This window comes from Hippocampus zosterae, chromosome 6 (genome assembly GCF_025434085.1).
Source record: "Hippocampus zosterae strain Florida chromosome 6, ASM2543408v3, whole genome shotgun sequence".
NCBI lineage: Eukaryota > Metazoa > Chordata > Actinopteri > Syngnathiformes > Syngnathidae > Hippocampus > Hippocampus zosterae.
The window spans coordinates 15,032,284-15,047,619 of NC_067456.1; the positions used below are offsets into that span (position 1 = coordinate 15,032,284).

At 40.0% G+C, this 15,336-nt stretch overlaps 1 protein-coding gene across 3 annotated transcripts in view; it reads right to left on the reverse strand.

Annotated features, from left to right (window-relative positions):
* The window catches only part of ncor2 (nuclear receptor corepressor 2), a 74,559-nt gene that overhangs the window by 46,401 nt on the left and 12,822 nt on the right, over positions 1-15,336 (reverse strand). For all 3 annotated transcript variants that reach the window (XM_052067980.1, XM_052067979.1, XM_052067981.1), the window contains exons 2-5: positions 8,503-8,704; positions 7,922-8,037; positions 4,212-4,389; positions 1,432-1,614 (exon numbers count right to left, since the gene is read on the reverse strand). In XM_052067980.1, the coding sequence (XP_051923940.1) occupies positions 1,432-1,614; positions 4,212-4,389; positions 7,922-8,037; positions 8,503-8,607 (582 nt within the window). In that variant the 5' untranslated portion in view covers positions 8,608-8,704. The remainder of the gene's footprint in view (positions 1-1,431; positions 1,615-4,211; positions 4,390-7,921; positions 8,038-8,502; positions 8,705-15,336) is intronic.

Sequence of the window (15,336 nt, forward strand, 5' to 3'; positions counted from 1 at the left end):
TGCCTAAGCCGATCATACTGTTTCTCCACTAAACATGGCAGACAGCCAAAAAGAAGACAGAGTGGAAGGGATGTGAGTGCTTTAGCAGTCCCAAAACCTCTGCCATAATCCAACTCCTCCCCTGGGATAAATGTTATTTATAGCTGTACGTATTTTTAACCTTCTCTTCGCCTAAATAAAAAGTGAAGACAGAAGCAGAAAGGAATGCAGCTGTCTGGAAGACTGCATGAACCTGTGACATTTTGTAAATAAATCAGCAACAAAGCTTGACTACAGAAACAACACCTCAGAAAACTACAGGATAGACAAGCCAAGGTTATTGAAGGAAAGGAAAACTATGAAATAACTAAAATATATAAATAAAAAAATGTCATTCATAAAAACAAAAATACGACAAAAAAATTAAAAAAGCAACCTAACAATAAAAGTAGTTGTATGTCCTTAACTTTACTTTCATCATTTTGAGGTTTATTTTAAATGCATTTTCTTAGGGCTATGCAATAAAAAATTCTAACACAATTTTTGTTATTTCACTCCACCATTTTAAAATTGGCATAATTGTAAAAACATGACGATTGATACTAATTTTGAGTTGTTCCGAGTTCATTCGTGAAGCCCTTTGCCATGTTCCCAGCTCAAAACTAAGTAGCGCGCACCCAATTTTCACTCAAGAGATCTAATGAAATTGTTGATTTAAATATTACAACAGTTTGATGACAATTTATAAGTTTATCACAAGTAAAATCTATGTTTGTTTATACAAAACTCCATACTTGAATTGATACATTTGCACCTTGTTTTGTTTTATAAATAACTAATTTTAGAACTTTTGTGGGCGGCACAGGTGTGACTAATTAGCACATAACGTCAGAGGTCCTGAGTTCGATTCTGGCCCCGGCCTTCCTGTGTAGAGTTTGCATGTTCTCCCCGTGCCTGTGTGGGTTTTCTCCGGGTACCCCGGTTTCCTCCCACATTCCAAAATCATGCACAAGTAGGTTCATTGGACACACTAAATTGTCCCTACAGGTGATTGTGAGTCTGAATGATTGTCTATGGGTGCCCTGCGATTGGCTGGCAACCAGTTCAGGGTGTCCCCCACCTACTGCCCGAAGATGACTGGGAGAGGCCCCAGCATGCCTGAGGATGAATTACCGGAAAGGGGATTACTGGTAGATAAATGGATGAATACATTTTGTTTGGTTTAAAAGGAACTTTTAATTACAGTGTTTCAAATAGTTTGATTTTAAATGTCTACACATTTTCTTGTTTTGTACCCCCCAAAAAATGATAGTTTGAATTGTTGTGATTTCAGTTGCTACCAAAATAATCATGATTAATATTTAAGGCTGCATGTGAATGAATGGTCAACATCAGATACGAGCATACTGTTTCATATGAAACTTAGGGCACGTCATTACATCATGTGCAAACCTGTTTTTTGCGAAGCTTGCAGATCTGCTGTTCCACCATAGTGATCTCCCTGTCAACACGGTCCATGTTCTGGATCAGTTCTTCCTTGGAAAAACGGGCTGGCACCAGATCCAAATCAGGATCCATGTGTACAGGGCTCACGGGGGAGATTGGCTCGAGCTTCCCCATGGCATTTCCACGATCCTATAAAAAGGAACAGGGTTAAATGTGAATAAGCATAGAAGTAAAAATAAATATAATCATCATCATATTTGTGTTTTTGTACAAAGAGACCTTCAGGATGGATGGCATTTGCTTTCTCCTGTGCTTATTTTCATGCATGACAAAATGGATGTTCACATAAAATGTTGGTAAATCACTGTCCCTTTGTGGTTATTTGTCTTTCCAGTCTTCATGTGCACTGTGTCAGAGCTCCCCCTTTATTTTCTTCACAAGTCTGTTATTTGTGCTGCACTTCCCCCTCTAGTCCACCATCATTTGGTGCACTTCAAGGAGTGATTGTATTTGACAGGACTTATATAATGACTTAACACTCTGCATTGCTCAGACAGTAATTACTGGCAACTCTACATATTACAGAAAACATTTTTAGCATTTTACAGGTACTTGTGATTCAAGTTCAGACTCTCTGGGTAACTTTGAAACTGGTGTCAGGAATACCACAGAATTGGCAGTTCTACAGTACAGTTTTGATCTGCAGTTTCATCCCTAGCCTTTTGGAATTTAGGTCACCCATTATTTATTAATTACTGTTTCACGGCTATAGCCTAAGAATATACTATAGTACAGTTTAGATATTATACAAAAAAACAACAACATAGAATCAGCACAAGCTACTGGAACACTTGACTGCCCAAAGACAGCTGGGATAGGCTCCAGCACACCCCTCGACCCTCGTAAGGATAAGCGGAACAGATACCGGATGGATGGATGTTTACGATGCTTACATACAACTGTGAAGAGTGAATTTGCTCAAAAAAACAACAGAAAAAAACAGTGGTAGCTGTTAATTTAAAGACAACCCTTTTGGAGTTTTTGGAAAGAAGATAAAAGAAAAAAAATTGGAACGGCTAATTGAAAGGGATCCAGCCTCCCTCTAGTATTAACAATTACATTCATGGTAATGGTGTAAAGGTGAGTTATCTATTTTCAGCAGCACAAAAAGGATTGGGGACAATTAATCTACATTACTGTACGGTAGACATACATCTTTTTTTAGTGGTGGCATGCACTCAATCATAAGCACAGTATTTGGATTATATTACCTAAAACGGGACTTATTTCAGACAGAATAACAAAAAAGTCTAATTGGAACGAGAGCCTGCACATCCTGACCACACACATTTTTAGTGTGCCTTATCTCTTTCAGAGATTCCAATGGTGATTTGACAGGATAAAAAACATGCTCCATGATTTCTTGGAAGCCTGTGCTCCCAATGTAGCACGCCTCTTTGCTCATTCACAGCGTATGAGCGGTGGATGTGTCAGAAGTCTGGATGGGAAAATACACATTAATACCGTATTTCTTTGGACTATAAGTTGCACCTGGAGTCCTTTGATTTTTCATTTAAAAGGCTCAAAAATCAATAATGTACCTTGTAATGCGGTGCTCTATATGTTTGGATGAATGTTGGCTTTTCAGTTCATCTCCTTTAATTCAAATTCCTTCCTTCTACGTTCGCGTTGTCATTCTCCTCTGCAACTAATCACTAGCAGGTGTTTATATGTTTCCATCACACCAGGTCTAAGAATGATGGCAAATGGTGTCCCACCAGCCTAATGCCAACTATTATTTGCAGGGTGTTTCCAATGTTAGCTTGGTATAACTCTGTAGTCTGTGGGACTAAGCGGTAAACATAAATTTAAATTCCTTCCGCTTCACTTTTACGATTTAATTTCATTAAATTTCATTGTAAATTTCCCCAGTGTGGGACGAATAAAGGATATCTTATCTTATTTCTTGTTGGCTGTTTTATTCTCATATGCATCTAATCGCTTCAAGGCGCCCAGAACTACTTCCTGCTTCCTTGTCTAAGTACAGTATTATGGTAAATGTCGTTTTAATAGCTTAATGGTGCAATCGGCGCAAGGCAATCTGAGTTTTTTCTGGCTGGACCGTTTTGAGGTAAATGACACAGCCAGCTTAAATACTTGATGGGACAGAGCAAAAAAACATTGGATATTGTAAGTGCATTGACCTGTTTTTAGCTAGTGAACTGTCAACCGAGATCGCATTTAGCATTAGCCAAAGTAATAACACAGCCGCTGGTCAACAGATTGAGTAGCGCCGTTCAAACTTGGTTTTCATCTGTCGGAGGATCCTCTCCTTTGTTCGAAGCAACACCCATGTAGTTGCACGGCGACCAAAACCAAGCGAGACACGCGGTGCTACCATCTGTTCTTGACCAGTCCAAAACTAGCATAATCGTGCTAAATCTATTCAATACACTAATGGCACAACTGTAAAATGTAATACACTTTTTAAAATACAAAGCTTCACAGAAAAAAACGCACCTTTTAACTCAGTGGCTCTCATGTATGAGTTAAAAACAAAACACCCTTTCATTGATATTACGCCTAATAATACGGTGCGCCTAATGGTCCGTAAAATACGGTGTATCTAAAAAGCGTGGAAGCGCAGACATTTAGAAAACTTTCACACAAACAGGAATATGGTGTTTGTTGCATTTGTTGTAGCCACTGATTATTGTAAACAATTGAAAAGTGATCAAGTTAATTTGACAGTTGTCCAATTTGTTTAATTTACAGAAGCTACTGACCTTAACAAGATCCTCAGGTCCTCCAAGAGGCAACTGTGGCCGATGAGATGAGGGTCTAATCAGAGAATCTGGCCCCATCTCCAAACGAGGCCGTTTGATCTCTCCAAACTCCATCTCTGAATGGCTACTAGGCTCCGGTAAGTAGATGTGTTCATAGCGGATATGTTGCTCTTGTCCTCTGCAACAACAAAATTGTGGAGAAATAAAAATGAAAATATCTCTAACTAAAGAATGACAAGCAAATGATGCACCACTTAAAAATGTTTATAATTCACTTGAAGACAGTTGAGTTCAAACTATAAATGTAACACAAAGTCCGATTCCTAAACAATTTATTAAAATTTCAAATTCATCTGGCATTACCCTTAAAAACAAATGATGAAGTGACTTGGACAAATTGCACCATACATGTACATACACATTTGGCAAAGACTCACCATAACTTGCCACTTGTGTGCACAACTACTGAGATGATAAGCAGGGGTGTTGCCCTCCTTGCTATCCTTAATCAAGTGGCCATCCCTTATGAATAAACATGGCATCCCTTACAGATACAAATAGCTCACTACTTAAAGTCACCGCGAAAGGAGAAGAGGAGGGTGAAAAAAAAGAAAATTTGGTGCCAAAGAGCCAATGCCTCAATTTTTGTTATAGTGAAAGTCAACCCAAAAACGTTCCTTACAATAATATGTTCGTTGCAGCCCCACTAGTCTAAACACGGAATTCTCATTAATATCACGTATGTGGAATATGAGTCAAGCAGTAAAATTCACCCAATTTTGTCTATCTCAGGGAATCACCATGTTGCCACTTGCTGCCGATTGAAAACTACATCACAGTTGCTCAGCTACATCATGGCTCAACTTCAGAAAACAGGAGTCGGGAGTTAATCCTAAACGTGGTGTTACAGAAGATGGAACATGTGTGAATTTAACTGAATTATGAAAAAAAAGTAAAGACTAAGGCTACATTCAGACTGCAGGTCTGAATTTTCAACTCAGATTTTTTAGGGTGAAATCCAATTTTGCTGCGTAATCGTTGATATATACGCAACTTGAGTCTGCCCTGTGCGTGAATCAAATGTGTCTCCAAAGTGATCCACGTGCAGAAAAAGAGACTACGTAACTCACAACGTAGTGTTTACGGAAATAAATATGGTTCAGTGCGTAGGGGCTCATCTATACAGAGGAGCGACTGAGAAGTGGGATTAAATTCAAGTCAAATTTAAAGTAAACAATGTTACTCTAAACAACTTTGCAGATTCACGGACAATTGGCAAACTCACTTGCAAGCAGTGTATAAACTGTATTTCCATTGTATTTCAAAAAAAAAAAAAAAGATTAACTCAAATCTGCCCTGTAATCAGATGCCAGAAGGGCAGTAACTTTGCTACCAATGTCAAAATGGAAATAGCTTTTGAAGAGCAGAGGGGAATACACAACCATAATTGATGGCCTCGACCCACAATGGCCTAGTGTGTGGTTTGTGTACTTACCAAGAAGCATGGATTCTCTCTGTCTAGTTGGGTGCTAGTGCGCTGGTGTAATCTGCGCTATTCTCTGCCAAAACGACAGATTACCTCTTGATATGTATACATTATGGCACTTGATATGCAAGACTGCACCCAAATTGAAAAAGGACAATTAATAAAAGATGTTTATCAGCGCTTTTTATCTAACCACTGCTGAAACAAATGCTAGTAAAATTCATCATTCATCAACATTCATCAAAACAAACCAGCCATCGTCCCTGCCACCCCCGCATTCACTCACATTCTTTTTCATCTTCATAGATGGCTGGCACTTACATAATCACACCAAGCGCGAGCCCACCCCCCACACCCCATCTCTCTGTCCCTATTTTCTTTCCTTCTCTCGTGAGCGTGCAGAATAATCTGATCCCTGGGGAGGATTTGTCTGGAGGATGAGAGAACGAGATGCGTGGAAGGATGGGGGAGGAGAGAGTGCAAAACAACACAAATATCAACACCTAACAACCAGCTCTATTAGATTCTCACTGGCTCGGCGGTGATTATGGCAAGAATAGAGATTATGTGTGTTGATAGCCGCCCCGTTATTGGGAAAACACTACATTGAGTATGTGTCTGCCAATCTATTTGCTACTCGAAAGCGGAATAGCTCCACAACTGAACAAGCCACAGAGGCTGCTTGAATGAATACATGATCAAGTTTACATGAGAGTGAGAGAAGCCTTGTTCTAAAATTCTACATATTGGAAATCTGTTGTATGTTTTGATCGAAGGCAGACGTAAAAAAATGTTATTAAACCTGAGAAAGAAAAACACTTTTTAATTACATTGCATTAATTGGGGGGGGGGTTATAATTACAAAATGCAACATTAAAGTTACAGTAAATAACTTCTGACTAGATCACTCTAGGTTAGCACGTCGGCTTCACAGTGCAGAGGTACCGGGTTCGATTCCAGCTCCGGCCTCCCTGTGTGGAGTTTGCATGTTCTCCCCGGGCCTGCGTGGGTTTTCTCCGGGTGCTCCGGTTTCCTCCCACATTCCAAAAATGTGCATGGCAGGCTGATTGAACACTCTGAATTGTCCCTAGGTGTGAGTGTGAGCGTGGATGGTTGTTTGTCTATGTGTGCCCTGCGATTGGCTGGCAACCGATTCAGGGTGTCCCCCGCCTACTGCCCGGAGACAGCTGGGATAGGCTCCAGCACCCCCCGCGACCCTAGTGAGGATCAAGCGGTACGGAAGATGAATGAATGAATAGATCACTCTACAGTTTTTTTTGTGGTTTTTTTTTTTTTTTTTGCAAACATGTCCCCACCACATTTGTGCTCAGCAAAGAAGGATAATTAGGTTATTTTTAATTTGTAATAGTCATTTGGTCGAGGTGATCTCAGACAGATGGGAAGCGACTGACACTGTTTTGCCTGATGTAAAAGAACAGCAAGCATAGTGCTGCAAGCATTATTACATTGTTGTGTTGTTTTTGTTTTTTCCGGTAATTACAGTGAATTCGGCATACAGGATTAATATATGAAGACTCCACTTGATGAAATATGTAGTTTATTAAAGAAAGACTGGGATAAAATCAATGGACATTTTAGTTCAAAAGCAAAGATGAGACAAAAACTTAATTTATGATTTCTTGGCATCAATTACCGCTCTCTCAACTAAATTGTCACGTGGTTCGCGGCAAAATAACATTGAGTCGCGAGTTCTCACGAGATTCACAGCTAAAATTACACTACGTCAGTCGGTGAAAAGTTGCTGATCAAATACTACTGTGTAAAGTAGTATTTGACCAGGTCAAATCCCCAGGACAATCCCCAGGAGAAAGAAAAGATGTGATAGATGAACACATTTTTATTACACTGAAGTGGAGAGAGAAAAAAAATAAACAAAATGTATGCTTAATTTTAGCCAAAGGGAAAGGAATGTGGGCACGATGTAGCTGAGAAAATACAACAAACCTGAAGAGATATGTTGCAGTTTACCACAAAAACATTGTGGTAAGTTTAAAAAAAAGTTTGGTGGTGGTTGTTTATCACGCAACATTAACCCAATGGCTATAAAGCTCCAATAAAAAATGTGAACAAATGTCAACAATCCCACAACAATGTCATTCAAATCTACAGGGTCTACTACTTCAGTAATGTAATGATGTAATGCATATGTCATTATAAAGTGGCATGATAAGGGGCTGGTAGTATTTGAACATGAAAACCTTACCTCTCATTTCCAGGTTGGAACTCGGAAAGCAAGGAGGGCCGACGGCGATGAGGCTGAGCCAAGTGCGAGCTGTAGTCCCTCACATGATGGGAGTGGTAGTCCACCATTCCAACTTCCTAGAGAAGGAAATGCAACAAATGCAGGAGCAGTCATAAATCATATTTTGACATAACCAGCCCTTCCTACATGTGAACACATTTTATCAGAACTGTGTATATAACCATTATGGATTAAGTGCAGGTGCAACTTTGTGGAGAGCGTTATTGTGCCTTTTATATCTGGGACATAATCTTGATAATTGCGGTGTGTGGGTGGAAACTATCCTCTCTACAAAGGCAACATGAACTTCAAACCGCTAATGAGGAAATCGAGTTGTGTGCACAATATTGTGAAGGGGAATGTTCCTAAAGAAAGTCACAAGTGAGAGTCGCTGGGGTTGTGCTCTCTCCAACGACATTGCGTGTGTCAGTCAAGCAGACAGTATCGTAAACACAATAGTCAAAGGTTCTTTCATGAGTTTTCGTTTGGAAAGTTAAGCATTGGAGGAATGCATTCAATGCATTTTGTGCCGGGCCTCTTACTGTGTGTGCCCGCTGGAGCTGCAAGGGTAAGGTGGCAGGGTTTGGCAGGTGCCGTGTGTCCATGGTCCTCCGGCCCGGTGGCACAGACTGGGGATGAGAGGACATCCTGGCACAGCCTCTTCCTCTACAGACCGGAAGTCGGTGTGGTTGCCAAGCGGATGAGTTTTATGTGCATCGTGGTTTCTTTCTCTAAGCCAGCACGCTGTAAAGGGAATTTAAAAAAAAAAACAGCCAAAATACATCAAATATGAATGGAAAGTAAATACAGTCGCTAAAACATATACACAGGATGAAAGCGAAAAATCAAAAAAATGGCAATCAGCAATTGCTGGCAATTGCAATTGCTGGCAATCAGCAATTGCTGGCGGTGAATACGGCAAAGAAAATAAGCACGTGCAAATGTACCTTAACTCAACGTAACGTGAAATTAATACATAATACTGGATGAGAATGCTTAAACAGCGATGTCAATCATTTACAACCATCAAAGAGAAATCCATCACTCATTGCTATCGAAGCCCCTCAAGCTCTTCAATGGCAAAACAATCCACTGAAGACTACAAATTCACCGCAAGATAGAGTGTGTTGAAATCCTAAAAACAGCAAGTGAATTGTTGAGTCACACTCGTATACAGCTCAGTTTAAGAATTTATCTTTTAAGATGTGACAGCAATACGTGTTCCCACTGCAACTACAAAAAAAGTAAGGTGTTATGGTTAAGGTTGTTGTGAATGCTCTGGGTTGTGTGTGCACCACAGCATCTGTGGGTGTCTAGTGATAGTGGAGAATCATTTTATGCGCTTAGAAAAATGTTGAACCCGTTGAGTGTACAATGTTGTCATGTTTTGAAGTTACATCTTCAATGTTCAAGGTTCAAGGTCATCTTTTTTGCCAAATGTGCTTTTTGTATTACATGCTGCATAGATGATATTTCTTGTTACATGCTTCGATTGACCTCGAAATACTTAAAATGTTACAGTTGTGGGTATTTTACCACCTCTATCAGTAAATTGTAATGTGCGGGTTTATAGACAGCTCATCTTCCTTCATAACTTTTCAATGGCCTAAGTGAGAGTTCATGCAACAAATCATATGTAACCCAAACAGAGTACACAGTGAAGTTAGCCAGGTTGGGATGTGGTTGATAGACGGAGTATAAACAAAATGTCAGACGGAGTTTGTCTGTGTTTAATTTAGCTATTCACACAATCCGGGGCTCTCGTTTGCAGCCAAAACGCTCATAAATGTGGCCATTTTTCAGTGTGCGCGGGTAAAAATTTCATCCGGTCACACAGGGCGAATGTATATTGTTATGCTCCTTCTGGAGTTGCCATCTATTTACAGAGCTTCAGCCAGTCTCCTCCTCTTGCAGAATCTCCTGTTCCAACGGGGGAACACGGGTCATCCAGTGTGTTCGGCAGTACACATGGAAAGAGCTCATGGATGAGCTATTCATTGGTTAGAATATAGAATACGATCAGGAATAATCACAGAGGAGGAGGGTATGCCGCTTTGAACACACCCTCGGTGATTTGTACATGAAGCAAACTCTGAATGATAATAATGACGATAAAAGATGGAGCGCAACAGCTCTGATTACAAGCTGCAATTGCAGACTGCTGAGCGCAAACAACTTCCGGTGACGTACTCACGCGCCACCGTAAATTCAAGATTTACCTGCTTTATTTTATTTATTTAGTTATTGTTTTTTGGGGTGTGGAAATGAGACCGAGGATGATTAGGGTGCAGCGCACATTAACACAAAAATATTACGAACATGTACAAAAACACACAAATGGTTGTTTTTTTTTTCTCCTCGGATCTACTTGGGACCTGTCTTAGATCTACTGGTAGATCAGGATCTACCTAATGGGCACCCCTGCGCTACATGATTGGCTGGCTGCCGCTTTTGCACGTGCAAGTGCGTACACAAACCCACGCGTGTATGCGTCACAGACTGGAGTGATAACAAGCATTTTTGCTGATTAGAAAAAAAATAATGCTCTTTCACTGATTTTTTTCCCCCTCAAACAAATGAGATACAGCATGGCTATGTTTGCTGACGTATTGTTGTCTCCATTGGAATATTATTGTTTTGTATTAAAGATTGACAGTGACTCAAGATACACATGCAAAATATTTTACTGTCAGCGGAATTTTGTCTTCAACAAGTGGCTGACAAAGCAGGTAAATGTTTTTTTTTATTTCAAAAGAATACATAATGGAAAAAAACAGTGTTGAGAACCACTGCAGGCTGTGTGCAGGCTTACCCGCACTTCAGACAAAACTCTGCTTGTGTGATGAGAATTAACAAAAGCAGTACTTTTTTTTCCACCCGTTTCTCGGCTGAGGTGTCCCTGTCTTATATTTATCATTACTACCATATGATTTGGCACCTTCTGCTGGCTCTCCTTCACCACCAAGCATCTACTTTTCTCTTCTCATTTTGTTAAAAATATATATAAATAAACCTCAGCGATAAACTGATTCCTTTTTGTCATTCCAGTCTGTGACGCATGTGTGTATGTATGGTGCACATGTATGGCAATCTTGCCATACCTGTGTACATGCTTTCACGGGATGCATGCTTTCATTTACAGTAGACTTGATTATTGTGATGTTTTTTTTTTCCTGGACTCCTTCAAAATAGCATCAAAAACCTGCAGCTCGGGTTCTGACCAGAACAAGGACATCAGATCATATTAATCCAATCTTAAAGACTTTATACTGGCTTCCAATCAGCTATAGAATAGATTTGAAAATTCTACTACTGGTCTAAAAATCGCTCAATGGTTCGGGTCCTGAATAGATTAAAGAGATGCTGATTGAATATAAGATCAGTAGGGCTCTGAGATCTGCACACCTGATGCAGCCCTTACTTCGGAGTAAACATGGTGAAGCTGCATTTTAATGTTACGCTGCAATGGATTAAGACGCCAACAGAGGTGAAATCAGCCCTGAGTGTAAATGCTTTTAATTAATTAGTACTATTTATTGGTGCCTATCGGGGCACTCAAAATTAGTACAATAAAATAACGGGGGAGAGCTGGAAGAAGTAGCTAGGGAGAGGGAAGTCTGGGCTTCCCTGCTAAAGCTGTTGCCCCCGCGACCCGGCCCCGGATAAGCGATAGAAGATGGATGGATGGAAAATAACAGAACATAAAATATAAATTCAAATGGAAAATGATACGGGCAATTTTTTAAAGTGAATAAGCAATCCGAAATAGGTGTGTTTTGAGAAAAGTTTTAAAGGGGGATAGTGAGTCTGTGTTGCAAAGGTCAGGTGATAAGTTCCAAAGATGTGGGGCACAGCGGCTGAAGGCTCTGTTCCCGACCGTGGTCAGACAGGCAAAAGGAACGGAAAGGTAGAGGGAGGGCAAAGATCTGACGGTGAAGCAATGTGAATTAGTTCAGAGAGATAAAGCCGCGATATGGAGAGATATGGCCCTTGGAGGTACAGATCAGAACAGTAATCCCTCGTTTATCGCGGTTAATGGGGACCAAAACCACCCGCGATCAACAAAAATCCACGAAGTAGCGACCATTTAACATATAAAAGGTTAAAAAAATAATAATTTTAAAAATATATGTTTTTAATGAATATGTTTGAAAAAATCCACGATGCACTGAATCCGCGATAAACGAACCGCGAAATAGCAAGGGATCACTGTATTTTGTATTCAATGCCGTTCCGGACAGGGAGCCAGTGGAGTTGGTGTAAGACTGGTGTGATGTGTTGGGTGAAGGGGGTCCTTGTGACAATGCGAGGATCAGTGTTCTGGAAAGTTGTAATTTGTGTGTAACTCCGGGTTACAAATCTTGCTGTTTACATTAGATTAAGCTCCTCTCAACATTTTTTTGAGCAAACCTTTCATTTACAGTTTTCTGTTAATGTGTTTTAATGCTGTCAGTGTGCATTCTTTTAATAGTTTTATGAATGTTGTTAACTGTTGTGTTTGTGAATGCTTGTAGGTGTTGTGTCTTTGGCTGTGTGAAGCACAGTGAGTTGCCTTGTGTATGAAATGTGCTATATAAATAAAGCTGCCAAGTGCGCCATATAAATAAAGCCGCCTTGCGTTGCCTTGCCTGTGCGGAAGCTGCAGCCAGCTGCGGCGTCTAACTCAAATACAAAGGGTGTGCTCGGAGAGGCATGCTCCCCTCTTATTTCCGAACTGTAATGTCTGATGCACTGGCACCCCTTGTCCCCATGTTGCTTTCAACCACAATGTCTTCATTCTCAACACACAGAATGATGTCCGATGTCCGAAGCCTGCACACTTATAGTGGTTGATTATTATGCTAGGCAGGCGGTAAAGAGTTGGTTTTTCGAAGCGAAGCGGGTGAGCAAGCCATACTCTAAGAACTGGCCCCTTGAACAAAACAATGTTGACAAAAAAAGCTTTTTTTCTATTGTGGCTTCTTTTATTAATGTTCTATCAACTAAGTGACCTGGTTTGTCAGCCACTGCTTGTGGGAGACAAACTTCTTGTGACAGTAAAAAATTTTGCAAATATACTGTATCTTGAGTCATTGTCAATCTTTGTCATATGAGACAACGGTATGGCAACTAAAACAATACTGAACATCAGCAAATATGGTCACGATGTACCTCTCCAAAAAAGGGTGTGAGCAAATCCCTGTGCGATGCGACCAACTAAAAAAAGTTAGCCACTCCTGTGCTGCGGTGCAAAAGTTAGTGGACAGCCATGCGATAGAGATGGAAGCCCGGTGTAAAAATTTGAAAATAAATGTGCGCCCCCATGGAAAAAGGTAATCGTTTCTATTTTGACTCATGGGGTAAGCACTTCGCCAAGCCAACAAATATTGTCAATTGTCAATTAGCATACAGATCCGTATGTGGTGCATGCTGATGGCACATTGCAAATCACATAACCACATTTTGTGGTTATGTCATGCGAAACGTACAGTTTGTGTTTTTCAAGAATATTTTATTAACACGAAACACATTATTTGAGGCCCAGCAAAAAATAAAATAAAAGTTAAAAAAAAAGTTGATATGAACCAACCTACATTTGATGCATGTTGAGCTAAAGACATTTGCCAGAAAAGGACAAAAACACATATGGAAGTCACAAGAGCTGCAGAGGGCAACAAACCTGAATCAAGAAAGGGGACCAGCATAATGAAAGCGCTTTGACATTAAATGTGAGGCGAATGGGGCCTTCCAGACAAGAGGCTAAACACATGCACTGGCTCTGCTACAAACACCCACAGGCGAGCCCCTGGCTCAAAGCCAACAGTGGGGATGAACTCAGTCACCTCACTCTCTCACACCAGCACACTTTACTTAGCCAATTTTAGGAGCTCTGTACCGAATGGAGTGGGCTTTGGCCTTCAGTAGTCAATACCTCATCGCGACCTTCCCAATGATTTGTCGAATGGCTGAGGAAATACTAGCAAGGAAGCACAGCAGAAGCAGGAGCTAAGGTCTTGGTTTCACCAATTTTACATAAGAACAGTGTGGCCTCTTGTTGACACTTCAAAAAACGTTCCAAAAAAGCTTTCAAGGTAAACATGTGCTCGGCAGAGGTTGAAAAAATTACATCCAAACGAGGGATGGATGATTAATTGAAATTTAAATTGTCATTTCAATTTTGGCTTCTCTCGCATAATCGAAGAAAAAACAATAGCATGTAGAACGGCGCAGTGTGTATCCGAGTGCCCTGAATGCACGATGTTGCTTGCGTAGGAGCATTTTCTTTAATCAATCAAGACATAAACATTATTTTTTTCTGCCTCTTATTTAGATTGACATCAACATGTTGCTTCTGTTTAAATTTCCATCCATTTTCTGATTCATTGAACGTCATACGGTTCACGGGGCGTACTGGAGCCTATCCAAGCTTTCTTCGGGCAGTAGAAGAAAGCACACCCTGAATTGGTTGCCAGTCAAATAGTACAAACAACCTACACCAATCAGAGTTAAAATGATAAATACTAAACATTAAATATAATGATAAATCAGAACTAAGTTGATAAATAGAGAAAGGTATTGCAATATCCATTATGAATACAAGAGAAAATTGACACAAGAGTGCCAGGGTGAGGATGTATATAATCCCGATACAAACCAAAAGTTGTGAAAATATCACGGTTAAGGGTAAAGTATGAGCCTTAATGGAGACTTCTTATTACTTTTTCTTTTCTGATTGATATAAAAATGATTTAGTAGATATAAACACATAACGGGGTAGGACTAGATAAGTTTTTTTACTTCATCCTACTCCCTTGAACATAATAACTGTGTTGAATGAAGACTGATTTCTTTCTTTTACTTTTTTATCTACCTTATTTTCTGTCAAATTACTGTATATGTTTTATGTTCAATAAACAAACCAAACCAAACCAAACCAAACAACCATCCGCGCTCACACTCACATCACTAGGGCTGTTTCATGTCACTTCAAAACAAAGTAAGAAACATAAGAAGTCATAGTGTGTTGTTGTTCTTTTTTGATTGATTAACTGAAAATATATCCTGTTATATCGTGATATAAAATGGCCTATATGGTGATTGGCGATATGTGGGGGGAAAGCCTATCACTAGAATATAGAATTTATAGTTCTATTCTATTTTACACCATGTTGTATTTTGTTTTTTGCGGGCGAGTACCGGTCAGAATGGCAGTAAGAGCCACACGCAAATGTGCCCAGGAAAAGGTTTTGCCTGTGCACAGTGCTCTCCCTTGGCGCTGCAGCAGAACCTAAATTCTTTAGAGCAACAACGACAAACGATGGGAACACTCAGGGTAATCTAGAATATGCTTCTAAAATAGCTTTTGTCTGACTTGCCTGATAAAAAGCCTTCTCAAT